The sequence below is a fragment of the Lissotriton vulgaris genome, chromosome 9 (assembly GCF_964263255.1).
Source record: "Lissotriton vulgaris chromosome 9, aLisVul1.2, whole genome shotgun sequence".
Lineage (NCBI taxonomy): Eukaryota > Metazoa > Chordata > Amphibia > Caudata > Salamandridae > Lissotriton > Lissotriton vulgaris.
Genome location: NC_141697.1, coordinates 273,473,775 through 273,501,574, shown reverse-complemented (window position 1 = coordinate 273,501,574; position 27,800 = coordinate 273,473,775). Strand labels below are relative to the sequence as shown.

The following is a 27,800-nucleotide window of genomic DNA, read 5'->3' as shown; positions in this document are numbered from 1 at the left end:
AAGAGGCTCGTGCACTCTGGAGGATGCTGATGAGTGCGGCTACCCATGATCATTTTCTTTACTTGCGAAATTAGCTTCGCTTTGAAACGAACTCGCACTTCTTGTGTCTTTGATAGAGCCTTTTTCAGAACATTGTTAAATTATGGACCATATGCCCCCCAAAATGGAACACAAAGCTGCTAACTCTTTTGTGTACTCTGTTTGCCAGTCTCAAACCAATATGTTTAGTCAGCCTACTACTGCCTCACATCTGATCCTACAGAAATATGTAGAGCGATATCCTTTATTATTCTAAATAACATAAAGGTTCCTTCAGAGTGATTGAAGCAAGTTCCGTCAATATAAACCTATTTGGTAATGATCAGTAGAATTGGAAAAAAAGAGGGAGTAAAACAATACGAAACCAAAAAAATTACTTTTAAGCCACATATGCATATCAAAACCAACGATACAACATAGTTTGGCAAGCAACAGTGCAACTGTGACATTGTGGAGTGACAGTGCAGTTTGCATGTCCATTGCAATAAAGACTCATGAAGTTCTCGCCAGTTACTGTCAAATTGTTGGAATAGAATCCTACATTGTGTACTTTTGTGGCTATACGTTTCAACCCCCAAGAAGGACACACTATCAGGGTGCTTCAGGAGGACATAGGTTAATCACCACTGCTAGCTACCACCCTTCAATGGTGAAAAAGGACCATGAGTATCGGCGAATGAGTAAAAACAAACAAAATCAAAAAGTAGTTGTAACAGACTAAGCTAAGATGGGACAGGCTCTGACAGTGGTAGAATAAAATCTGTAATGGCTAGAAGTAGGAGGTGGCATATAAAGGGACCAGAATGTTTTTCCTAACAACTATGTAGCAAGCAAGGAAAAGTACTTTCAGACTTACCCTTGTATAGGTGTCGAACAATTCAACATAAACAATGGTGAACCCTTATCCTCCCTGATACAAAAGAGTGGAAGTGAGTTTAATTATTTATGGAGAATATAAAGGAGAGAAAATATTTGAAAGCAAAAAATGGTGCAGATTCGAAACTTACCAGGCAATCCAGCCGGGCATATATAGAAAATCTGCTAACCATCTCAATTAAAGAAACATGTCAGGAAAAAAATCCATGGTAGAGTGGTGCGGAAACATCCACACATGAAAGGAAAAGATGCATGATGCAGTAGGGTAACTGTCCGTGACAATGCAGTACGTGCATTAAGGTCACAGCCCCACTGATATGGTCGTGCCAGTCAGTGCTTAATTTGAGCAGTGGTTGCAGGTGCTTCACCGGCACTTAATTGTCAACATCGACACCTGTGACAGTCTGCCACAAGATGGCGCTCTCTGGCTAATTTAGAGATGACCACAACAGCAGTTAATTATTAATTCAACATACATTAAAAATGACGATTACCTGTCACCTAAGCCATTCTTATAGCTTTGGGGGCCTGAAATGATCCGAATTATGGACCATTTTAAATAAAAAAGTTAAAATAATGATTAAGCGAGCTCACAAAAAAGAAAAGTATTTTCTTTTGCCATGAGCAAGGAAGAATAACTGCGTGACACTTAGTTAAGCAGTTCCCAACACTTGCTATAGACACCAATATATCAATATAAAAAAAGGGGTAAAAGTGCATTAAAAGGCAGTTGATTGAATTAAAACTCAACGTTTGTAGGGATTCAAACAGGCTGCACAGAACAAAAACACACATCTAAAAGTGACAGTAAAAACAATGGAACTAGTTGAAAATAATCAAGTAAAATGATCATGATCAAAATAAAATCAACCTCGGCGATTGTTTGTTTGAGCCCGAGTTGACTAAAGGAGCTGCGACCGATGGGAACAATTGAAACAGATTAGATATTGGCGCTAAAAGTTAAACAACCGATTACATTCTTGACATATGAGTTTGAAGGCAATGGACCTTTCTGGAGAATGCACACTTGGTTGTTCAATTACTTGCCAGCAAATGTTATCAGCTAAGCATTGCTAGTCCTTGAAATATCCCAGTAGGGAACACGTGCTACTAAATGCATGTCTTTATATTTTCAGTTCTCTGGCTGAAGTATATTTTGTTCCAGGGCCCACATATTACATTCATTATATTCTGGGAGTTGACATTAGTGTGCTGTTTCATATGGTACTGGATATTTGAATTCACAAATACTTTTTTTTTTTTTTTTTTTTTTAAATTTGTTTTTATTGTTGCAGAAACAAGGATAAAATGCACCGTCATTTTGTCACTGCGCGGCATCAACATTCTGCCGCTGACAGCCACTTAAGCAACTTTTCAAATTAGCAGTTTCCTTTTTTACAACTTAACCACAAACAGGGTCTCGACAGTTACTAGTTTTCATAGTAATATGTATCATTTTCGTTAGAGTATAGGTTTTCCTAGGCATTTAACATGTTATATTACCCGACTGAAGTCATCGTCATTCCTTTTTGTCAGGCTCAAGCATCCCTCCTCCCCCTACGTCCCTTACCCCACCCCTATTCCTCCCTTTCATGGTAACTCCTCCTCGTCCCCCTCACTATCAGTATCTTCACCCTCGGGTAGTGGCTCACATATCTCCCCCCTATATACATTCCACAGTGACCATATTTTATTCCATTTTCGTGGGTTGAGTCTCTGTTGGTAGACTACCCTTTCAGTAATCATTAGCATATCCATGTTTCTACTCCATTGAGTCAGGGTCGGGGTAGTGCTTGTCCCCCAGTTCAGAGCTATGTCACGTTTTGCCAACATCATCCCAATGATTACCCATCCCTTCCCCTGCAGTGTAAGGTCTGTCGGGTTCCATACATTCAGTAGGCAGACTCTGGGATCTGGGATCACTGAGGTGTGCAAGGCCTGGCCCATTGTGCGTGTAATTCTCCTCCAGTAATCCTGGATATGTGGGCAGTCCCACAACGTATGGAACAGCGTACCCTCCTCCCCACAATTTCTCAGACAGTAGGGATGCTCAGCCCTTTGGATCCTGTGCAGTGTCGTGCGGGTGTAGTAGACCCTATGTAGGACCTTAAATTGTACTAGTCGAAAGCGTGTGGATATACCCGCCTCCTTGGGCGATGCCAATGCTGCATTCCATTTCGCCTCATCCAGTTCCCCAACCTCGTCCTCCCAACGTTCTTTCAGTTTCACCAGTGGGTCTGGCAAGTTATTGATCAGCTTGCGGTATGTGAGTGAGGTAGCACTTGCTTCCATGTAGTCCGTTAGAAGCCGGTCCTCCAACGGAGCCGATTCTGGGACCGCGGTGCCCGGCTCCAACACAGACAGGAGTGCATGTCTGATCTGAATATATCTGTATGTTTCAGTTATCTCCATCTCGTATTGTTCCCTCAGGACCGCGAAAGAGATCACCCCATCCCTTGTCCACATGTCCCCCACTGTGGAGATCCCAATGTCGTCCCATTGGTCAAACCCCTTACTACGTCGCAGGTTACCCAGACTCTTGGCATCCCATAGCGGTGTTAGCTTGGTGATCACTCCCTCCCATCCCAGTCGCCTCTGAGCTTTATGCCACAGAGTCACCGTGTGTTTGGTCGGGCCTATCAACTTCGGTATCAAACTTTTATTATATAGCGGTGCTAGTAGGGTGTTTAGGCCTAGTTGCCTCCTGTCAGCCATGTACGCGGGATCAGTCTGTGCCGCATGTATCCACTGATTGATCACCTTAAGGTGCGCTGCCCAGTAGTACAATTCAAGGTGTGGGAGTGCTATCCCCCCGCTGTACCAGTCCCTTACCATTTTCGCATGCGCGACCCTGGCCGGTTTATCTCCCCATAGTAGGCCTGATACTTGTGCCGATACCTGTCTGAAAAATGATGGTGGAACGATTGCCGGCGTGTTTTCTAGGACATACAGGAAGCGTGGCAGTGCCATCATTTTGAAAAGCGCCGCCCTGCCTAGCAATGTCAATGGGAGGGACTTCCAGTGTCGCACGTCTGCCTTGAACCTATCCAGCAATGGCTTTAGGTTCATGTCTAGGAAGGTCGCGTGTTCCCGGGTGATGTGGATCCCCAGGTATTTGAAGGAGAGGGGTTCTATCAGCAACGGGCAGTCAGCCGTCAGGGGCGGTGGGGTGCCATTTAGCATGTAGAGTACCGATTTCGACCAGTTAATTTTATACCCCGATGCCGTGCCATGTCTCTCGCATAAGGCCAACAGGACCGGTACCCCATGCTCGAGGTCCGTGAGGTACACCAACATGTCGTCGGCGTACAGGGAGACCCTGTCTTCCCAGTCGCCTCCCCACTGAATGCCCCTCAGCAACCGTGTGGTCCTGATGACTGTCGCCAAGGGTTCCAAAACTAGGGCGAATAACAACGGCGAGAGTGGGCATCCCTGCCTCGTACCTCTCGCTAGCGGGAACTCTCTCGAAATGTGGCCATTGGCCGTCACTCGTGCCACGGGTTCAGTGTACAGTAGCCTGACCCACGATATGAATGTCGTGCCGAAACCCATGTGTGCCAGGACCGCAAGGAGATAATTCCACTCCACCATGTCAAACGCCATCCTGGCATCCAAGGAGAGCACCGCCGCCTGTTCCTCCAGTAGAGGAGCGCGTGCCAGTACGCCGTGAAGCCGGCGAAGGTTCATCGCAGTACTCCGGTGCGGCATAAACCCCGATTGGTCCGGGTGTATCAGGTGCGCCAGCTGTGGCAGCAACCTAGTGGCCAACAGTTTCGCCAGAATTTTACTCTCTGCGTTAAGGAGAGAAATCGGGCGATATGATCCGCATTCTTCCGGAGGTTTACCGGGTTTTGGTATCGCTATTATGGTGGCCGTGCGCTGTTCGGGTGGTAGTCGCCCTTCCCCCAGACACTCTTTGTACATTTGGAGTAGAGGCGTAGACAGCGTCTCCGCCATGGTCTTGTACCACTCAATCGGCACCCCATTGGGGCCGAGCGCCTTCCCTGGGTGTAATGCCGCTATAGCCGCCTGTATCTCCTCTATTGTCAGATCCGAGTCTAGTTCGTCTCTTTTATCCTGTGGTAAGGTATTAGTAGGTTTGCCCTCTAGGGACCCCACTGCCATTTCCTGGGTAACTACGAGGTCAGGGGAGTACACTGATTGGAAATACTCCGCCAGTACCTCCACTATTCTTGATGGGCTGGTCTGCAGCACTCCGTCAGGGTCTCTCAATTGCAGAATGGCCTTCTGCCCTCCCCTTTTCTTTTCTAGCCAGGCCAACAGTTTTCCGGCCTTGTCGCCCACATCGTACACCCTGTTCGTTGTTGCTGCCATTGCTTCTACTGCCCTGCGGCGCTCATGGTCCGCGTGACGCTGTTGACACAGCCGGAGCACGTGCTGCGTGTGTCCGGTCGGGTCTCTCTCATGATTTTGTGTGGCCTCGTCCAGTCGGTCCTCCAAGTCTAGCAGTGCCCGACGCTTTGTGCGCTTATGGTGTGTTATAGCGGAAACGGCCTGCCCTCGCAGAACTGTTTTGTAAGCTTCCCACAAGGTTGTGTGGGAGCGCACTGACCCTGTATTCTCAGCAAAGTAAGACTTGGTGCCCCGTTTTAGTGTTTTGGCCACTGATGGCTCGTGAAGGTAGCATGGGTAGATAGGGTAGATGCGTTTGCGTGCATGTTCATGACTGGAAAGAGCCATTGTCAGTGGGGAGTGATCTGAGATCCCTCGCGGACGGATTTGAACTTCGGCTACAGTGAGGAGGCCCCCCCCAGTGTGAGGAGATAGTCAATTCTTGATAAGCTGTCATGAACCGCAGAGTAATATGTGTACTGACGTTCCCCAGGGTGTGACTGCCTCCATACATCCACCAACCCCTGTGCCTCCATGAATTCATGCAGTCGGGAGGGCCCCGGTGTTTGTGTGCGCACCGGGAAGCGGTCCATCGTGTTATGTGCCACAGCATTGAAGTCGCCCCCTACGATGAGGTCCCCTCCCGGCAGTTCCAGTAGGAAGTTCCCCAGCTCTGGGAGAGCAGTGGTATGCATTGCCGGTGGGACATATACTGACACCACATTGAGCGGTCTCCCCTCCCACCTCCCGTGTATCGCAGCAAAGCGCCCCTGTGTATCGATTTTAGTGGATTGGACTATGAATTTTGACGTTCGGTGCATTAAGATCCCCGTGCCACGGGAACCTTTGGTAAATTCGGAGTGCACAACCATGCTGTACCCCTTTCTGTCCAGGGCCCGTGTCGCTGTGCCCGTTAAATGTGTTTCCTGCAATAATACCAGAGCAGGATTCAGTCTCTTTATGCCCTGTATCACTAGCCCTCTCTTTATTTTGTCTCCTAGGCCCCTCACATTCCAGGACATAATGTTCAGCGGGATTGCCTGCCCCATAGTATCACCTCCTCCCACCATGATTGGACTGGTATTGAGTCTTCATGCCGTGCCATGGTACCTGTACTCTACGCGCTGGCGCCCTGCCTACTGTGTCCTGACCCTGAAAACAAACCGAAACCCCAACTACAACCCTCACCCCAACTCCCCCCCTCCCTGCCCTCTTGCTCAACGGACTGCTAACTGCCCGCCCCCCCAACTTAGCAGAGTGCCTGATCCCCCCCCTTAACATAGTACTTGCTCGCTGGGGCGAAGGACTCTCCGCAGTCGGCGGCCTCCTCCTTGTTCGCGGAGGCCCTCAGCCCAGTGTCCACGGCGGCATTCTCGGTCTGCGGTGATCACAGTTCAAATGTTCAGGTTCCGGGGTTTACTGCTCCTCCTCATTGCCCCCCTCTGGAATACCGCTCAGAGGTGATAACGGCTCTTCTTCGCCCCCTGTCGACTGCGGGCCCCGCTGTGACCCACCATTGCGATGTTTAGAATGTCTGCTGGAGCGACGAGGGACACCTGCCGTCCGCCAGCCCTCCAGCCAATCCTGTGCAGCCTCCGGGGTGTCGAAAAACCATGTCTTATTGTCGTCCACCACCCGAAGTTTGGCTGGGAAGAGCATCGAATAAGGGATCTCCCTGGCGCGAAGTTCTTTTTTGACCTCGAAGAATGTTCTCCTCCTCCTCGCGACCTCCGCCGTGTAGTCCGGAAAAAAGGCAATCGTTGCGTTTTGAATCTTGATGGGGGGTGAGGTCCTCGCTGCCTGTAGAATGACATCACGGTCCCTAAAATTAAAGAGCCGTGCTATGATCGGCCTGGGGTTGGCTCCCGTTTGACGGCGTCCACCAGGGACCCTATGGGCTCTCTCCACAGTGAAGAAGTTCGAGAGTCCCTTAGGTTGTAGGTGCTGCTTGATTAAGTTCTCCACATACAAATCCATTGTCCTTGTGTCTTCCGATTCTGGCACACCTATTATACGGACGTTGTTCCGCCTCGAGCGCCCTTCTTGGTCATCGAGCTTATCTCTCAGTTCCTTATTCTCCTTTGAGATGCGTTCCATCGTGATCTGTAGCTCTGATACATCCTCCACCAGGGCTTTCGTCACAATTTCCATGTTATTCACCTTCTCCGTCATCTTGTGGAAATCCGCCCGAATCAGTGTGATTTCGGTTGAGATGGACCCCACTGTCGCTTGTACCTGAGTGAGAGCTCGCATGACATCATCCAGGGTAGCCTTTTTGCCTCCTGTCGCCTCCACTGACTTGCCCCCCTGTGATCTAGCGTCCGGCGGGGGGGTGCCTGGTTTCTCATATGCGAAGCGGTCAAGGCGGGACTGCGTCGCGTTGTTTTTCTGCCCCTTGCCGGCCATCTTGGTCGTGGAGCTGCTTACGTCGATTCCGGCCTGCTAACTCCCGGTTCTGTATATTCTTCTGGGGCAACTAGCCTACCGGGAATAACCGGTCCACAGTCTACTCTCCGCCGTGGCTCTTGGCGCCCCGGCCTGGTATCCCCCAGCTCGCCGTAGGCTCCACGACGTGTCGGTGTGTTAACCCCCTGGTCCGCTGTGTGTGAGGCCGATGTACGGTGAGTTGCCCCCTCGAGTGGTATGGGACTAGTATCCGGCTAAGGGTGTGCACCTGCCGCGCCCCACCAGCGCCCGTCGTTGTATGTCTCTGCCTCACCCCCCTGCCACCTCCGTGGGGCGATCTTCTCTCCCTGGTATCTCTGCCAGTGTCTGGGGAGTAGAGTTTATGTGGGCTACTCGGTATGTCACCTAGGCCTCAGTGCCCGCCTGCGCCCGTCTCACTCACTGTGCGCCTTCCCTCGGCAATCTCCTGCACCAGACCGGCCAGTCACTGGGTCCCCGCCGGGTCCACAAGATGGCGGGCCCCAGATCCGATTCCTCCGCTCCGAGCGCCTCCGCCCGTCTCCTCCAGTCGCCTGCACCGCTCCCCGCCTCTCAGCGCGGGGGCGCCTGGGGTCGCGCTCGGATCTCCCGAAGCCTGTGAGAATTCACAAATACTTTAGTATTAATCGTGAAAGCACAAGCGCTGCAGTTGCCCCATTTTCTATGTCCTAGGATAGGAGGTGACTGTAGGAAAGTGCCCCTTTTTGTTTCAGTAAATCCCATGTTTTGCCTTAGTACAGATGCTTTTTGACTGAAACTGCAGTGAGTCTCTACAAACCATGTCCCTAGTGCCAGTGCTCTTTCCCTTTTAAACCAGTAAAATGGTTAATTGTAACCCAATTGGCAAGGACTTCAGCATCCTTGTAATTCCCTAGTAAATGGTACCCCTGGTACCTAGGGCATGGGTACTTATCTGTGCGTTTAGACAACATAAACTAAGGGATTGGTGTCCAGACTGATTCCAGACACCCCCAAAGGATATGTCAGCCTTTAGACCAGTTAGCTCACAGTGCCACTATAAGCCCCCTTACCTTACCAAGGAGCGAATAGTTTCTGGCAACAATGGAACATGACAACAATTGTTCCTTCAGGGATCGAGGAAACAGTGCAGTACTTTTCTCTCAGTCAATTGTGCCTACTTATTCTAAGAGAGATACACAGAATAAACAATGGAGATGCTTTCAATAAGCAGTTATTAAACGAGCGTCATTCTAGTATAAAACATGTGTGCTGCTTCAACCATTAGACAGAAATGATGTATAATACTATTAGCACCAATAGAGTAAATAAAAGGTAGAATTCTACTATGGTGCGTAAACAGTGAATATATGCTGGCATATAGATACATGACGGTAATCGAGGGTACTCCTAAGATGCAAACCCTACCTAAGTATAACTAGCATGCATGTGGGTGTAAAGCCAAGAATCCTCTAGGAAAGAGCCGACCCATTACCTGATGGGAGAGAACGAGTCTTGGTCTCAAGTTGGACAACCTCGAAGTGAGGTCAGACCACTTCGTGTTGTAGCTTCTGCAGGCCGGGACCTCATTCTAGTATCAGCGTTGAAGCTTCTCCTCTGCCCATCTAGTCTTGGTATGGTTCTTTTATACCATAAAGATAGCCTCGGCATTCATTACACATTCGATAAGTTGCAAGTACGATTATGCATATGAGCCTCGAACAATACCTGCGCTTATGCACAGCAGTTCTTTCACCCTAGGATGAAGATGAACATGACTCTTACACAGAGTATGTTCAGGCTGTTATGTACATCATGTGCAGGGACTTTTCTAAGATTCCTCATGCATAATAGATGAGGCCAGTTTCCAGAAAACTGAGCGTCATTTATGCAGCACATAACTGGGTAAAAGGTCAGTGCTAGAAGCCTTATGCAGAGCAAGGTAGAACAAATGTAGGTAAAAGGTTGTGTAGCTACCTAGGTGGGGTATATTGGAGTACATACCAAGACTGTGTGAAATGGTGCCAACCGTTTTGAAAATACGACATAGCACACTTCCAGTGTGCCATGCACACTCCATAGGCTATGTTTATGTCACCCCAATAGCAGGCGACGGAGTCCTAAGGCTGGGTGTATTATATATTATGTGAGGACATATCTGCATGATCAGCTATGCCCCGGTGATATCTGGTTCCATCACCACAATATTATTAGTGATAAGGAAGCCATCTTAACCATATGTACTGGGCATTGGTCATTACGAGTTACCGAGCTACATAATGGTTATACGGAAAGTAATGGTGTTTGATATCAAACACCTCTTCTTAATACATTTACATTGATGGTAGTGTTGAATTTATTATGACATGCACTCAGAGTGCACCTTAACAGTAACCCCCTCCCAGTTATTTAGTGTGCTGGCTGACTGGACTCTTTCAGCCTGCCACCACAGACAAGTTTCTGACCCCCTGCTCAGCAGAGTCAAAACTCTTAGAGGTCGGGAACAATGCCTGCTCCAGAGGAAGGTGATCCCAGGATGGCTTGCGAATTAGCATACCAAGGTCAAAGACTTCAAATCCTATGCTTCCTTTCATATGTAACCCTGCCTTCCTCTAAACTTGAAGAATGCCACCATCTGCCCTGGGGCCCATTTGGCACCAGAGCAGGTGTGAAAATAAGCTATTCGGTAGGGGTGTTGCGCTATCAGGCTAGACACACCCCTAAGGTGGGCCCCCTGAAGTGGACATTCGAAGAAGGGATTCTCCATCTTGTTTCTGGTGAATCTAAGAACTCGGGCCAGGTTTATGTCCACTTTCCAGTGGTCATATAGGGGGTATAGTCACTCTAGGGGTAGGTAGCACATTGGCTACTACCATACAACCCCATTATCACCCCTAAATTCAGTATTTAGGTGCCTCCCTGACACTGGGAACTCGGATTTCTCTGTCTGGTAACAGTAGAAGGACAAAGAAGAGCCAACCCTGCAAGAACTTTGGACCAGCACTGAAACTGGCTCCAAATCCTGCCTGGCTGTTGCTCTCCCAACAGTTGCAAGAAACAAGTAGTCCTGCTGTTAAAGAGCCTCCCCAAACCCTTGGAGTACTATCTAGTACCTAGCCAACCAAGCAGCATCTCCCTTAGTCTTGTCACATAGTCGACATTTCGGATTTGGAGTCACATACATCAAGCTATTTTGCAATCGCAAACAGTGCAATTTGTAAAAATCGTCAGTTTGCAATCGCAAAATGGCCTATTCTAATGCATGAAAGATTTTGCTCATTCATAATTTAGGTAACCACAATTTTTTGCGATTCCCTGAATTGCGGATGCAAATTGGTAATCACAATCTCTGATTTCCTAATGCACATGCAAGAAGCCTTTCCTAAATGGGAGCTGTGCATTTAGGAAACGCTAATTAACATCAACTTAAAGTTGATGTTAACCATGTGTATACGTTGAAAAATACCCCAAACTGCATTTTTGAAAGTGCTATGTGGCGCACACATGCCCCTAAAGCATGTGTTTGCCTTACATGTGCACTTTTTTTTAGGGGCGCTTCAGGGGGGCCTTAGGCCCCCTGGCACCCTTGCCTTTGTATTACCTAATTTGTGATTGCCAATTAGGTAATCACAATTTGGGTAATGTTATGTTATAGAAGCTTATATAGCGCACAGCTGCCCCAGCAAAGGGGCGTCCCGGCGCTTCAACAACAAAGAGATAGACTGATTGCTACGGCGGGAAGCTCAACATAACAGCGGCAGAATAGACTATTTTAAAGGAAAGAGGTGAGTTTTAATAGCCTTCCTGAAATCCAGCCGATCATCCAGTCCCCGTATATGAACCGGCACTGAGTTCCACAGTTTGGCTGCAAGATAGCGGAAGGAACGTCCTCCCGCCCGGCAGCGTTTCACCCGGGGAACAGTGACCAAGTGCTGCCCCAGAGAACGCAGGGCGCGGGGAGGAACATACTTGGTCAACAAATTGCAGAGCAGATTAGGTGTGGCAAGTTTAAGGATCTTAAAAGAAAGACAAAGAGTGTTGAATTGGATCTGCTCCGCCATAGGGAGCCAATGAAGTCTCCGGATGGTATCGGCGTTAGGACGGAACCGTGGAAGTCCTACCAAGGCTCTCGCCACCGAGTTTTGAATACGCTGCATCGGGAGGATCTCCGCTTGGTTAGCCTCCAATAACAAGGAACTGGCATAGTCCATGCGAGAAAGAATAGTCGACTGGACTATCAGCTGGCGAATAGACGGGTCAAAGAATTTCAGGATGGGTTTAAGACCTCGTAAAAGGCCAAAACATGTATCTGCCACTTTTTTTAGTGTGAATACAAAAACTAAGACTGGAGCCCACCCCCACCCCCAAGTTCTTGACTTCCTTCTTAGGTTCTGGGGTAATGCGAGACCATTCTCACCTATGGGACTTCAGGCTCATAGGAAAGAATGGAGTCTCAATTGCAAATAGTGAATCCCTAATTGCGTTAGCGATTCTCAAATTGCGATTCCTTAAGAATCGCAATTTGCTGCCTGTTTTGTTGCATTTCATTTTGCACTTACCAAATAGGGATTTCTTAACAATCCCTCTTTGGCAATCATGAAATGCAACTTTAATGCATGCGTCCCTTGGTTTCTTGCAAGGGTAGTTGGATGTGGTCTCTGGCAGCTGGCATCTGTGTCGCCGATGCACCCATCGCCACAGCTGGTTACTGATCTGTCAAGAGCAACCCTAGAACACACACTGATGGTTTAATCTCTTTTGGGACCGTATCCAGCATTTACAGAAGGGGTTTTTACCTCATTTAACTTGAGGGCCGCCATGATTGCAAGTGGCGTGTTGAAATATGGGGTGTAGATAAGTACAATCTTCTGGACACCTATGTAGTAGTAAAAGAGTGAGCGCTAATCTTCAAGTGGGATATCATAATGGCAGCGGTAATGAAGGAAGGATCCTGTCCCCAAAGTGTTCTTCAGGGCTTATCGAGTTCACTGGATCTGCCCTATTGTGCCATTCATAAACCACTTCAAAGCAGAGCTGTCGTGATACATACAAAACAGCTCGCAAGAACATTAAAAAGTCCTTAACAGCAATAAGGTGTTGAAGTCCTCGTAATCCCCTCTACCTTCTTTTAGTGCTCTCCTACCTACCTCAGTTCTTTTGCTAGGGGTCTGTTCGGGCATAAAGGCTATCTGTTTTGGTAAGGTCCCCCTATCAGTTCTTTGGGGGGTCTCCACACATTTCAGCCTGGCTCTCATTCGTGTCGTCTTCTTCTGTCAGCCCTCTGTCTCGAGTCGGGAGTACTGGATGTGGGTGAGGGGCCCCTAGTCTTCTCTCAGCACCAGTAGGATCAGTTGGCAAGTAGGGAGGGTGGGCACTCCCTTGCCCTCTCACACCATAACGCCTTTTTTTTTTAGCTCATTCATGGACAAACGGCCTCCAATGCCCATCACCCAAGAGGCCATTTTGAATCATCACTGGGCCAATCATCTTTGTTTTAAATAATTTCAGAACTTCAACAGAACCATCTTGACGGGCCTGCTTTCAGCATGAGGGTTCTTTTAAGTGAGGCTCCCTCACAACTATCTAGGAGCCACAAGGCCACCTGCAGGCCCCCGGGCAGGAGTCCAAGCGGAGCTCAGCGAAGACACGTCTTGCTTGGTCTTCACCCCAGACACTCTCCACAGTGATTCAATTTTGATTAATACTGCACAATGAATACAGAATTCAAAACAAAGGAGGTGTTTCTTTTTGTATGCTGATGTCACAGAGAATTCCTTTAATAAAAACTGCAGTATTTTATTATCATGTCAAACAATGCCAATAATAAAGGACAGTGTGAAAGCACAGGATTTACTTTCTTTCAGTAATTTTTGTTTTTGTTGGGACAGACTTCCAGTATAACCCTATATTAATGTATATTGCTATTCCATGGCTTTTTAACCACTCCACATTAGTCCTAAGTAGCACTACAATACCTACCCTACCATTCCATCTCTATGTACATACCATACCAAACTTATCATACTTTATGCATTTAACCTAACTACATTACATGTACCAAACCTATATCTTATCTCCCATATACCTTACATAGCTTACCTACATACTGGAACTACCGTACGCAACCTAACATATTATATTCAACCTAATCTACCATACCTAACCTACCCCACTAATACGTATATCTTACGCTTGCCCTGATGTAGCACTTCTGTGTCTGTAAATTCGGGGAATTGCTTCAACGGTCTTCACAGCTAGCTTGTTCAAACAACCTATGTTACTCCTTTATTGTACACCATTAAACTGGAGTATACTTTTCCGTTCAACCTATCCAGGTTAACTACTAGAGACCTGGTAGTGGACTCTGGGAGTGTTTGCTCGTAGAAGCAAGTGCTTTCACCCACCCAAAGGTGGCATGCTTCATCATCGGGCCTGCTCCTTGTTGGTCTGATGCCTTTATTGTAACCCTTATTTTGGTGTTGAAATCAAAATAGTGAATGCATGCCATGTTTGTCTGTGATATGGCATAGTGGTTAACATTGTTTTTGGTAAAAGTGTTAACACTTTGCGTTTCTTCGCATTTTTAGCATCATAGTCCGTTGTCCTGCATATACAGAGTCTTACCATCGGACGGTACCACAACATTTACCCTCGTAGACTCCTTGAAAAACGTCTGACTGCGTTCTGAAGAGAAGGCATTGTTGTCTCTAGAGGCCACTAAAAAGTTAACTCTGATCAAATGAGTTTTAATCTGTGAAGCGAAATAAAGTATTAGTGCACATAATCCAGGCAGGGCGTTTTATATAAGCCTAAGGCTACCGCGTTATGAGCATTTAGTCAATCTCCTAAATATGAACGTTTGTTTCTCCGCTTACTATCAGCCTTTGCTCTCTTCTTCCCCGTCTAGTTTAACAACAAATACTGCACCATAAAAGAAATGACATACATACGCATAAATTGAACCATCACCCATACAGTTGCCCGCTTCCACTACAGCATGTAATACAATAGTTGATACAGGTTAGGTTAAAGGTTGTAATCCTTTAAGGCCCCTTGGAACACTTTCAGGTTGGACCCATTTCAGAATTCATCTCACACAGATTAGATAGAAGGTGGAAGATCGACCCCTTCTACGGCTTCGCCTACAATGACCCGAGGGAGGTTGAATGGCCCATCCCCAAATAGATCCTCAGGAATCACACCTACAAATTTTAGCCCACAGTCTGCATCTGAGAGCCTATTACACTGTGGCCAAGGAATTTGCAAATACTGTCCTATATAAATCGTTTTACAAAACTGTCCTAGGGTTGCTATTTTGCTCCCCTGTCTATCTGCATAAAGTGCCGAACAAATATGTCCATGGTCTCCTCAGACGTCCTTGCACAGATTTTCTATGAAGCTCAAAATTCTTGCACTGTTTGGCCACTTCGGCTCAGTATGTCTTAAGGGAATGTTGCTGTGGCTGAAGCAGGTAAAAAGTAGTGAAAATTATCCAAGTAAATAACTTGCCTTTTCCGGTCATGGACAGACACAAACGCCCTGGTCCTTTATTCCCTCTAGCTGCTTTAAATTGAGGACAATTAAAACACGATGAGTCCCAGTATGAGTCTGAGTGACCCCTGTGACAGTTCAAAGTCGTGCAGGAATCCTTATTGCGATGGCTATGGGATACAGTGCCCTTCAGCTGTTGGTTTGATGTAGTTAGGGATTTACACACATTTCCAAACAATCCTCCGAGGCTGTTATATACTCATCTCTTTTAGGACTTGAATACCCTAATGAGTGTTAAATGCATGCAGTTCATTCACTGCTTTCTTTGTTTCAGCTGGGATGAGACTCATTTTGGAAAGATGGGAAGTTATTACATAAACAGGACATTTTTCTTCGATGTTCATCCACCTCTTGGAAAGGTGAGTAGACCTTGTCCGTGTTGAGCTTTGTCTGATGGTAGTAAAGCAACGAGTAGCATGCCGAACACAAGTAGCTTTAGAATATTGATTGTTAGATGGATATTTAAAACAAGCATTGGAAATGCAATAGGTCTCGCATTAGGAAAGTTTGAGCTATTGGTATTGTAAATGACACTTTTTTTATTTATGTGTTGGTTTTGAAAGTAGCTAAATTAATAGCTTTGTCAGTTACAATGTCAATAGTTTTAACTTTTGCAAATGTGACACCTATAGCATTTGTAATGCAATGTGTGTTGTATTTACGTGACTTAGATGTATTGATATTACAAATAACAATGGCTTTTAATTTTGTAAATAATTAATACTTAAATAAAAGTTATTGTAATTTATAATGGCAATAGCTTAAATGTTTGTAATTAACTTTTGTGAAGATTATGTTCAGTGTATTTTATTGTGACGAAAATCCAAGAACATTGCATTTGCACCTAAACACACACAGAGCCACACACATATAGATGTGGTGGTGGTGGATCTGGGGGATATGGTGGTGGTGGATGTGGTGGTGGATGTGGTGGTGGTGGTGGTGGTGGTGGTGGATGTGGGGGTGGATGTGGTGGTGGATGTGGTGGTGGATGTGGTGGAAGTGGTGGTGGTGGATGCGGTGGAAGTGGTGGATGCGGTGGAAGTGGTGGATGTGGATGCGGTGGTGGATGTGGTGGTGGATGCGGTGGATGTGGTGGATGTGGTGGTGGTGGATGCGATGGTGGTGGAAGTGGTGGTGGTGGTGGTGGATGCGGTGGATGGGGTGGTGGTGGTAGTGGATGTGGTGGTGGATGTAGTGGTGGTGGGTGTGGTGGTGGTGGATGCGGTGGTGGTGGATGCGGTGGTGGTGGATGCGGTGGTGGTGGATGCGGTGGTGGTGGTGGATGTCATGGTGGATGTGGAGGTGATGGTGGATGTGGTGGTGGTGGATGTGGTGGTGGATGCGGTGGATGTGGAGGTGGTGGTGGATGCGGTGGTGGTGGTAGTGGTGGATGGGGTGGTGGTTGTATTGGATGTGGTGGTGGATGTAGTGGTGGTGGTTGTATTGGATGTGGTGGTGGATGTAGTGGTGGTGGTGGATGCGGTGGTGGTGGATGTGGTGGTGGTGGATGTCATGGTGGATGTGGTGGTGGTGGTGGAGGTGATGGTGAATGTGGTGGTGGTGGTGGATGTGGTGGTGATGGTGGATGTGGTGGTGGATGCGGTGGTGGTGGATGTGGTGGTGGATGCGGTGGTGGTGGTGGATGCAGTGGTGGTGGTGGATGGGGTGGTGGTGAATGTAGTGGTGGTGGTGGATGCGGTGGTGGTGGAAGTGGTGGTGGATGTGGTGGTGGTGGTGGATGTGACGGTGGTGGATGTGATGGTGGTGGATGTGGTGAATGTGGTGGTTGATGTGGCGGTGGATGTCATGGTGGATGTGGAGGTGATGGTGGATGTGGTGGTGGATGGGGTGGTGGTTGTGGTGGCATTGAAAGCGTGTTAAATGTTGGCAAACGCGCAATTTTATTTTTACGTGCATACGTTTCTTATTCTTAGTTTTCAGCATGTTTATTGAAATTTGGATTAAAAAAATAAAGCAAACCCCCTGATGGTGGATTTTCATCCGAAATGCATTGGGGAATGGGGATTGAATTTAGAATTACGAATGAATTATATTTCGGCAGTTCTTATCAACAATTAAATAATCAGTTTATAGTGGCGCTCTCAGGTGGCTTGGAATCACATGGTGTAATAAAAATAACAATTTAAATTAAGTTAATTCAGGTTTGGTTTATGTGTATGGCAGTATTTCAGCTTTAAAGGCAGTGCACCTGTGGGACTATCATTTTTTTCTAGGATGTTTACGCAACCTTTAATGTCATCCCGAATGGAATTTCTTTGGAAATAAAGGCTTATTTGCTGTGTTTTTAATACCTTGCACGATGGCACAGTGTGTCCCCTTGATCTGCAGGACAGTTAGCTCCCGGCAGTACCGCATAGGAGGCAGGCATGTGCATGGAATTGCTCGTGCAAGGGTCCTCTGGCAGATATGAAGAGCAATAATTAGACTAGAAGTGACTCATCTTACAAGCTCTAGTGTTTTCTGTTATCGCTTTAATAGCTTGGATTTCCAAAGTAGTAAATCTCTTTTAAAGGGAAATATCCTAATACTAAATAGTTATTTCTGTTTGGTTGAGGTGTGTCAGAGATTTGACGAATTAATCCAAGAGCACACAGTGTGTCAGTGAAGAGCTGGGACTTTACGCTCTTTATTTGAAACCAATGGTACAAGCACCATAACAATCCTTCGGCATTTAAAAGAAAACAATGCTCATAGCCTATTTTGGTGTCCCTTTTGGAGATTTCCGGCTCACGCCCACGAGCGTTTCACTCTTTATTGCACGTGAGCCAAGTGTCGCCCAGGGCTGAAACTTGATAGGCTGAAAAAATGGACTGCCTACACTGATTTGCCAAACTCGACCGCGTTTCGGTTGTTTACAATTCCACGAAGAAAGGCAAGTTCTCGGCATAAGCTCTTTGTGGAGAACCGAGAGCAGGTGTTTAAATAAAGCGGCAAAACAACCAATTAATCTTGATTTATTTGTCTCTTATTATTATTTTAGATAATTTTATGATGTTGATTGAAAATACCGTGTCGAACAATTATAACAATGTATCCACGAGACCCACCCCCCCTTTTGCAATTAGCAGTTTGTTTTGTTGACCCTATTCTGTGCATTCTGTAGCTGGTGAGGTTAGGAAGAGCGTGCAACAACTCCAGCGAGTACCTCTTAAAATACAGTTGCTTCAATCATAACAAGATGGCCGTAGCAGGCGCGTGTCTTAGGGTTCGCTCATCTCGCGCTAGTGTCTTTCTCCCTGGGTCAGGGGAGGGGGCGGAGCGGGGAGAGGTGCGACACGGCAGGCAGGGGAGGAGAGTAGGAGGAGGAGGGGGAGGAGAGTAGGAGGAGGAGGGGGGAGGAGAGTAGGGGAGGCACGGCCTAGCGGCCGTGCAATCAAGAAGTGAGGGGGCGGAGCTGGGGGAGGCTGTGAGAGAGAGTGGGCAAGGCAGGCGGCTGGGGGCTATTGTGCACGCGCTTTTAAGCTCAATGCGCATGCGCATTGAGCTTAAAAGTCACGGGCACTGCAAGGAATCGCCACGATTCCTTGCAAGTTAGTTAAAGAGTGGTTAAGCCCCCATAGTCTCGCAAGCTCGATGCGCATGCGCATCGACAGGCGAGACCTAACAAGCTCGATGCGCATGCGCATCGACAGGCGAGACCTAAAAAGGTGTAACTATATCTATAGCACAGAAGAGACAAACACTATTGAGCATTTCTATTTAATGACGCCGAAAAAGCATGTGACGCAGAATGCCTTTTATACTTTGTAAAGATGGTAACGTGAGACTGTGTGATAAAGTGTTACCAAGCTAAGCTATTTATTAGTAATGTATCAGCAAGAAATTACATGGAGGAAATTACCGCTCTGTATAATTATTATTACTGTCTCTATTTCAATTTGATCAATTTACTTCTAGATTCCAAATGTGGGGATGGAGGTACCAGATACGTTTCCCTGTGCAACATATTTTGGACAACCTTCCACCCTTTGTGGTCACTGAATATCTGCTAGGCCTTTTCTCCCGAATTCCAATATTGTTGCTGCCATGCTTGCTGAAGACAGTAACACTCTGTGGTTGATTTTTCTTGATGACTTGCTGATTCTTCCTTCTCCAATGATTGCCTCCATGTCGAGGCCCCAGACACCTGTGCAGCAGTTGGCAGTATCTACTTTGTAGACATTTCAGCATTTACTCACCTCCCCTTCCCAGCAGCATGCACAAGTTTGATTTTTGCCTTACATTCTTTGTGTTACCACAACATGGGTTACACAGACGATTCCTCCTTGAGAGTAGACAAATTACTGGAGAACTTTGGATTCGGGAGACCTAGCCCAGCATACTCCCGCATGTCTATTGGGGGTTCATCTTGGAAAATTGGGGCTACTTGTCAATCCCAATAGTGTGACATATGGAGGAAGATGCTACTATTTTCAAAATTTGAAGCTATTTAAGAATGGAAATTGTTTTAAAACTCATAAATAATGCCTGGTATTCTACCAGAAAAGCTCAGCAGTTAAAATCTCCAGGATATCTTTTCTTACCATAAAATAATAAGTGTTCTTTTTTAAATGTAAAAATATTAAAAGAAATAAGGCTTGTTTTTTAAAACTTGAAGCAAGCTGTTTGTGAGTTTAAAATATTGAATAATAGACTTAGTCCGCTGAGTAGATTTCTGCTGGTCGTGATTTACAGCCATCATTATTGTCTCTTCCTGGGATAGTATCATGCATTAATATCCAGCCCCTTGTGTTCCTCTTAAAGTTTTTAGGTCTAGCCTAGACCCAAGCAATGCGAAGCATTGCTTAGTCTGCTCGACAACTATTGTCACCCGTTTCTGGGAATGTGACACGAGATGGGCACGAGCGCAGATTTCACCTCGTGGGCGCGCACAGCGCCATGCCCATCTCCTGCCTCAGATTCCCGTGCGCAAACACACACACAGCCACACTCACGCATGCGCACATACACAACCACACGCATACACAGGCACACACACACTGCATACACACACGCAGCCCCCCTTAAACAGACACACACGCACACAGACAGATACACGCACAGACACACTCGAACACACACAGACACACGGTTACTGGCACTGCTGTAGCCCGAGGAGTCCATAGCCACTCCAGGTGCTGCTGAGCACCCTGACTCTAGAGGGCCCTCCTGTCAGGCCTTGGGCCCCGAAGCCTGGCCAGCTCACCGGAGGCCCACTAGAGACCCCGAGGAGCGCGAGAGCATTGCCGGGACCCCAGGGGTGAGGCCATCACTGTGGCCACCCACGGGGGTCGGCAGGGTGGAGTCCCTGAGGAGTACCAGCGGCCTGCTAGGACCCCTGAGGAGGCCCCAGCCGAGGGCACCGCTTAACATGTGCCTTATTTAAGACCGGCTTCCACCTAGAGGCCAGCGGGGCTCCAACATGGGGCAGGCCTTATTCCCTAGGCCGGCTAATCCTGCTCTGGCTGGTGAGTAGGGTCGACTCCTGTGTCTTGATAAACGACTTGTGTTATGTCAGGGCTGGAGCTGGGGGCTTTTACTTTACACTGCTGTTATGTCACCAACATTTGTGAAACATTTTTTCGGCTAGTACAACTCTGAAGCACTCTCTTTTTAACATATTCGCCCTATTCATGTGTATAACGTGGGTGCCAGCGCTTCTCTTGTGTGTGGGCTGTCAGTGGGGGTGAGTACTGCTAGAACCTGTACTTGTTATATCATTGTGACTTGGGAGCGTTGGAGTCAGGGTTGTTTAGGTGGGATCGGGGAGACGGGGTGCGGGGGGGGGGGTTTAGTGCCATCTCTTCCATTTGGAAAAGGTAGGAGGTGTTAGTGCTGGGCCTGTATTTGAAAAGTAGGGCGATTGAGGTACATTTTTGGCTGGTACTTGTATCTGGGAGTGCTGTGGTACAGGTATTTAATGTAGGCTCTTGTATTGCTGGTGACCCTTGCGGCTAGCAGTGTAGCCCCATGTGTGTAGGTTCATATGTACACATACATATAGGAGTCACCTTCACTTTGTGTGCGGTGGAACTGGGGGTCAGTGCGAACCCTCTCTGCGGTGGACTTCAGCAGTTCTTAGGGACCACTTTTTTGAGTGGTGTCACTGAACATTTCTTATGGCTTCCTTTGTGCCTGGTGGCAATCGAGGTTCAGTAGTAGCGTCATCTGTATATGTGGTAATTCTGGGGTCAGCAGCTGAGGTATTTATGCAGTGTCACAGGTTGTCAGCAGTTTGGACTCTTGTAATATGGTGTCCCTGATAGTTCCTGTATATGCAGTTTTCTTCTGGATCAGTGGGGCGTTGCCCTTGCATGTTCAGTGGTTCCGAGGGTTTGTAGTGAGATACAGCATGTGCTGTTACTGAGGGTCAGTTGTGTGCCCCCTGTAAAAGTGATATCCTAACACTGTAAGGTTGCAGCCACCCCAGAGCAAGTTCAGGGAGGGAAAGGAAGTGTGAACAATCTGATAAAAGCCTCTCTGACAGCAAAGCGCGCCAGAGGAGGTGGGCAGCCCCATGAACAGGGTGTTTTTTGGTCAAGCTATTTATAGCTCTGAACTATTGTAGTTGAAACAACCCTCTTGAACAAACTGATTTCTCCCAAAGCAGGTTGTCTACTGACGCGTGAAGCTTCGCCAGGCGCACGCTATGCTCGTTTCCTCTCACTCGCTTGCTCCCCCTGCTCCCCCGCCCCACCTAAATGTCATAAAAAGATGTTAATATTTCACTTCTTTTCTTGGATTTTCATCACAATAAAATACACTTTACATAATCTTCCCAAAAGTTATTTACAAAAGTTTAAGCTATTGCCATTATAAAATACAATAACTTTTATAGTATCAATTATTTTAAAAAAAAGCCTTTATTTGTAATATTAATACATCTAAGTCATGTAAATACAACACATATTGCATTAGAAATGCTATAGGTGTCACGTTTGCGAAAGTTAAAACTATTGGCATTGTAAATGACAAAGCTATTCATTTTGCTATTTTCAAAACCAACACATAAATAAAATATTTGTCATTTACAATACCAATACCTCAAACATTCCTAATGCGAGACCTATTGCATTGCAAATGCTTGTTCTTTGAAGATGAAGATTTGAGTCTCTTTTTTTGTTTCCATGATGGAGTACAATTGGAGTGCCTCTTTATGTGTGAATAAAAGTATCCTCCTGAGGAAAAAAGAAGACATGAGTAGCAAACAATGTACTCGGGTTATAGCTTCACTGCATCCACACATCTCAGCCTCAGCCTTCACTTGCCAATGTTGAGCCTCTCTAGTTTTTTAAGATGGCACAGTTTGTTTTACATTACCAAATTTCACTCGAGGACACAATGAGCTCCCTTCCGCTGTCAGGTAAATTGTGTGTTAAGCATGGCCTTTCTTGGTTACCTGGTTTCCATGTTACGGTGGTGTAACGGAACTACGCAGGGAAATACTATGCCTTTACCACGTTTTTTTGACCCTGCATTGTTTTAGATCACATATGCTTTTACAACTTTTACAACGTCTGCCTTTACCATAATTTCAGAGGGTAGTATATTAAGAGCAACCTCTGAATAGTTGGGGAAAAAGGGGGAATAAGAGAAGCAAGAATGTGGTTAACTAATGGTCTCATCATTGCGTCGGTCCTTATTCTAGATGTGGAGTTACCTGACTAACTAGGACACTAGACAAGTAGACCCAGGCCCTTGCATCACAAATAGTTTGGCTGCCAATTTACCGTAAACATTCTGTTTTTAACATTTTTTGCACTGTGGTACTGTATTCGACATTTGTCTTTGTATATTTTAAAATAAATTGTGTATAACTCTGATTTTTATTGTTGGCTTATTATGTATAAATGTCTTGAGTGGATATAAATGCAAAGATCTCTTGAGCTATGGTGGTATAGTTGAGGATAATAATATCCTTGTTTTATAGGTAATAATAGGGACTGCTCTGATTTCCTGTTTCTTCTCTCTCCTCGTCCCGTCATTGGATATGTGAGGAGACCTCCCTTTCTATTTTTTTCAGTGCCAATTTACAGTGCCATAGTATTGGTAGATGAAAGAAGATTATCTGCTTGCAAGATCAGCAGCCATATGCGAAAAATGATCTAAATTATATATAAAGTTCATTAACACAAATCCGTTTCTATTTGAGCAGACCCTCTAAGACTATAGTGAGCTGTAAGCTCAGCTTGTATTACTGATAACAGGCCCAGATGTAACAAGTTTTGACTATTTATAATGTTCACAGAATGCTCCTTGAGTGTATGCAAATACATGCTGAAAAATGGAAGCAATATTGGTGATTATCTTAAAATAGTATCCAAACACTATTTGCAATTTTAAAAAAAGAGTGGAAGTTACAGACACTTTTGCTAAACTATCATGCAGCCTATAAAGGATGCCTTTAAATACCATTTCCATTAAGGCATTATTTAAAAACAATGTCTGATGCACACCAGTATATAACAAAAAAAAATAAAAAAAATAAAGGGCAATTCTTGCGAAACCATTAAGGGTAACATTATAAGCAGCAGGTAATAAAATACGGGTCCCATTCTTTAAAAAAAAAAGTCACAAAAATGCACCTGCATTTCTATGACCTTGCATTAGGGCATATTTATGATTTACAGGAATTTACAATGATTTACAGAAATAGATCTGGAAAACAAACTCCCACCAAACATTTATGCTCTCCATTGTTACATGAGCGCATATAAGATGCAGAGCAAAAGCAGATTACTTTGTTAAAACATGTTTTCTTCTCTGTGCATCTATATTTACCTGTATGGTGAAACCTCTTTCTCAACACCCTAACCCTGGAAAAAAGTATTACTCCCTCCCTTGTCACAAGTATATTTCTGCTGTTTTACAAGGTGGAAATGGGGTAGAGAGGATGTATATTTGTGACTGTACCCAAACCCACAGCGCCTTTGAGCCTTGGAAAGTCCGCTTCTTGTTCATTTCGAGCCCCTGCCTATAGATTTGTTCCCTATGAAATTCTCAATGTGAGGGAATCCTTTTTATGAATTCAACATCACCTTTTGTGCATATAATTATAACTTGAAGGCATAAATGTTGAGAATAGGGTCAATAACATTTTGACTGTACAAGACCTTGCAGAGTTCATCTAATGGTAAAATGTAAATCCATCATTGATCTAGCACTTGATATATCCTCACGATTATGGCAAACATAACTGTAGCTCAGTGAAGTGAAGGGATGTGCCTGTGAAGTTTGTCAGATTGGAAGTAATGATAATGCTGCTGTAATTTGTCACACCACTACATGGTACCAAAGGGGACAAGTGGATTTTTATTCAGGACATCTAGATCTCTAGAGCGTCTTATCCCTTGGACAACTAGACAGTTCATAAAATTCCACACCCTGCTGTTTACTTTGGTTACCACAGCAAAGTTCCCGAACAGAAATAGTACTTTGCACTTTTTTCCCATTTGCAGTTTTAAAAACATCCACAGAAAACTGTGTATTTCTAGGGTGAATCGCAGATCGATGTGCCTTTTTTGTCCACTTTGGAACTATGTTAAAATGTTCGTTACCCCATCCCTGAAATGTCAAGCTGCCTTGGATTGGTTACGGTCTTCTTAGGAGATGCAGCACTACTAAATTCTTTTTATGTTGTTTTTATCATTGCATCATTACTGATAGTTTAGCACACACTTATGTTTGAGCACGTGAGGCGTATAACCTATGGCATTGGGTCTGTTGCTTCTATTGGTAGATTTCCGACCATAGTCGGATGATATAGCTGACCGATCCTTAGATGTTTTGTTACTGAACTGTGCTTTGATACAAATTCTCAGTTGAAGTTATGACAATGAATTGTGTCTTGTATTTATGTAAAACTTTCTAATGTTCTTTACGAAAATAAAGCACTGAATGAGCTAAATAGTTTGTATGTTACTCTTTTCTTTATAGTAATTCTGTGAAGTAGGCTTAGATGGACCTAGGAGGAAATTAAGTACTCTATATATCAAGAGAGGACAGGGAAAACAAAATCACAGTAGGGCTGTAGAGCTGCAAAGAACTGTCAGAGAGTGCAACTCATAAAGGTGTATTTATTGTAAATTAAGTGGGTAAGATACAAAGAGATGTATAATGGCTGTTAGCTGGGTTGAGGGAGATTTTATCTGAATAGGTGGGTCTTAGGTTACTTCCCCAATTGTTTACTATTAAGAGAATCTCCTGGTGACACTGGGAGATATTTCCAGAGCCTGGGATATTCGAATAAGGAGGCTTGTCTCTTGGTGGCTTCTTTGTTAGCTTTTTCTGTATCTCCAGTCTTTGCCTGTACTCAAAGGCAGCTTGAGATGCAGAGTTTGTCATCAAGTTAGTCTGGCTTCTTGGAGTTGATTGCGAAATAATGCCTTTCGTTTTAAACTGCTTGTTGCCAGGGAGGAATTGTCAGTTTGGCCCCATGATCATCAGAATAATTTGCCCGAGTTACTTTTGCTCTCTGTGAGTGCTGGGGCTGGTTCCATAGAAGATGGTTTAAATGGAGCCAGGGTGATAGCTTGGAGTCTGGTGAAAAGTGCACTGCCTTTCTACACACCGCATGGGACCACAGTCTTTATGGTGGAACAGAAATTGAGTTATTGAGAAGACTTGACCGTGCGGTGTAGATTCCGCTTATAATAGGCTGTTTAATACGTTGCATCTTCGAGAGGAGCTGAGAATTGGTGTATAATCACTAAACCTGGCAGAGTAGGTGAAGCATGTGGTAAACTATAAAAAAAAGTCTGTAAGCAAAGACTGAATATGCGTGATCCGTTTCAAGTAGATTGTGAAACTAAGTTGGTTTATGCTCTAATGGATGTATGACGTTACATCGCAAACTTTTACAACGCACACCGTTACAACGCATTTTTTACAACGCAGATGCATTTACAACGAATGCCTTTACAACGCATGACATTACATAGCAGATGCTATTACAACGCATGCCATTACAACGTAAGTATGGGTAAGTATATTATTTTATCAAAAAATTTAATTAATTTAAATTTAATTAATTTAATAAATTAAATTATTTTTAAATAATTATTTTGTACACATATATATATATATATTGAACTATTATTAATAAAGAACTATTATTAATAAATAATATAATTATTAAAAAAAATATTTTTGTTTAATTTAAATTATTTATTTTAAAACTGAACCCTAAAAATACCCCAGTTCCCCAAAACCCTAAAAATACCCCTGTACCCCAAAATCCAAACCCAACCCTGAACCCTAAAAATACCCCTGTACCCCAAAACCCAAACCCAACCCTGAAACCTAAAAATACCCATGTACCCCAAAACCCAAACCCAACCCTGAAACCTAAAAATACCCCTGTACCCCAAAACCCAAACCCAACCCTGAAACCTAAAAATACCCCTGTACCCCAAAACCCAAACCCAGCCCAGAAACCTAAAAATACCCCTGTACCCCAAAACCCAAACCCAGCCCTGAAACGTAATACCCCTGTACCCCAAAACCCAACCCTGAACCCTAAAAATACCCATGTACCCCCAAACCCAGCCCTGAACCCTAAAAATACCCCTGTACCCCAAAACCCAAACCCAGCCCTGAACCCTAAAAATACCCCTGTACCCCATAACCCAAACCCAACCCTAAACCCTAAAAATACCCCTGTACCCCAAAACCCAAACCCAGCCCTGAACCCTAAAAATACCCCTGTACCCCAAAACCCAAACCTGAACCCTAAAAATACCCCTGTACCCCAAAACCCAAACCCAGCCCTGAACCCTAAAAATACCCCTGTACCCCAAAACCCAAACCCAACCCTGAAACCTAAAAATACCCCTGTACCCCAAATCCCAAACCCAGCCCTGAACCCTAAAAATACCCCTGTACCCCAAAACCCAAACCCAACCCTGAAACCTAAAAATACCCCTGTACCCCAAAACCCAAACCCAACCCTGAACCCTAAAAATACCCCTGTACCCCATAACCCAAACCCAGCCCTGAAACCTAAAAATACCCCTGTACCCAAAAACCCAAACCCAACCCTGAACCCTAAAAATACCCCTGTACCCCAAAACCCAAACTATATATATATATATAAAATTACTTTAATTAATTTATTTTAATTATTTTTAATATTTTTGAAATTAAAAAAAGGTTAAATAAAATGATATACTTACCTATACTTACGTTGTAAAGGCATGCGTTGTAATAGCATCTGCTATGTAATATGCGTTGTAAAGGATCCTGCATTGTAATGGATCCTGCGTTGTAATGGTGTGCGTTGTAATGGTGTGCGTTGTAACGGTGTGCGTTGTAACGGTGTGCGTTGTAATAGTTGCGTTGTAACGGTTGCTTGTTTCCCTGCTCTAATCATGTCTTTACCTGGTGAGTGTGATTGTCAAACAACACTTACAGGTAAAGCTTCGTGTCATGGATGGATTAAAGAATGGAGCTATCCTGGATGGTCAAAATACCTACAGGGTTTTGATGTAGAGTTTAATGATCACATCCTGGGGGACGGAACTAAGGTGGACCCTATATGTCACTAGGAGTGAAGGAGGATGGAAGCTCCTCTCCAT

General features: G+C 45.2%; 1 protein-coding gene across 1 annotated transcript in view; it reads left to right on the top strand.

The window, feature by feature from the left end:
* The window catches only part of POMT2 (protein O-mannosyltransferase 2), a 475,144-nt gene that overhangs the window by 19,213 nt on the left and 428,131 nt on the right, over positions 1-27,800 (top strand). Inside the window, exon 2 of the mRNA XM_086937548.1 lies at positions 15,497-15,581. Coding sequence (XP_086793674.1) covers positions 15,497-15,581 — 85 coding nt within the window. The remainder of the gene's footprint in view (positions 1-15,496; positions 15,582-27,800) is intronic.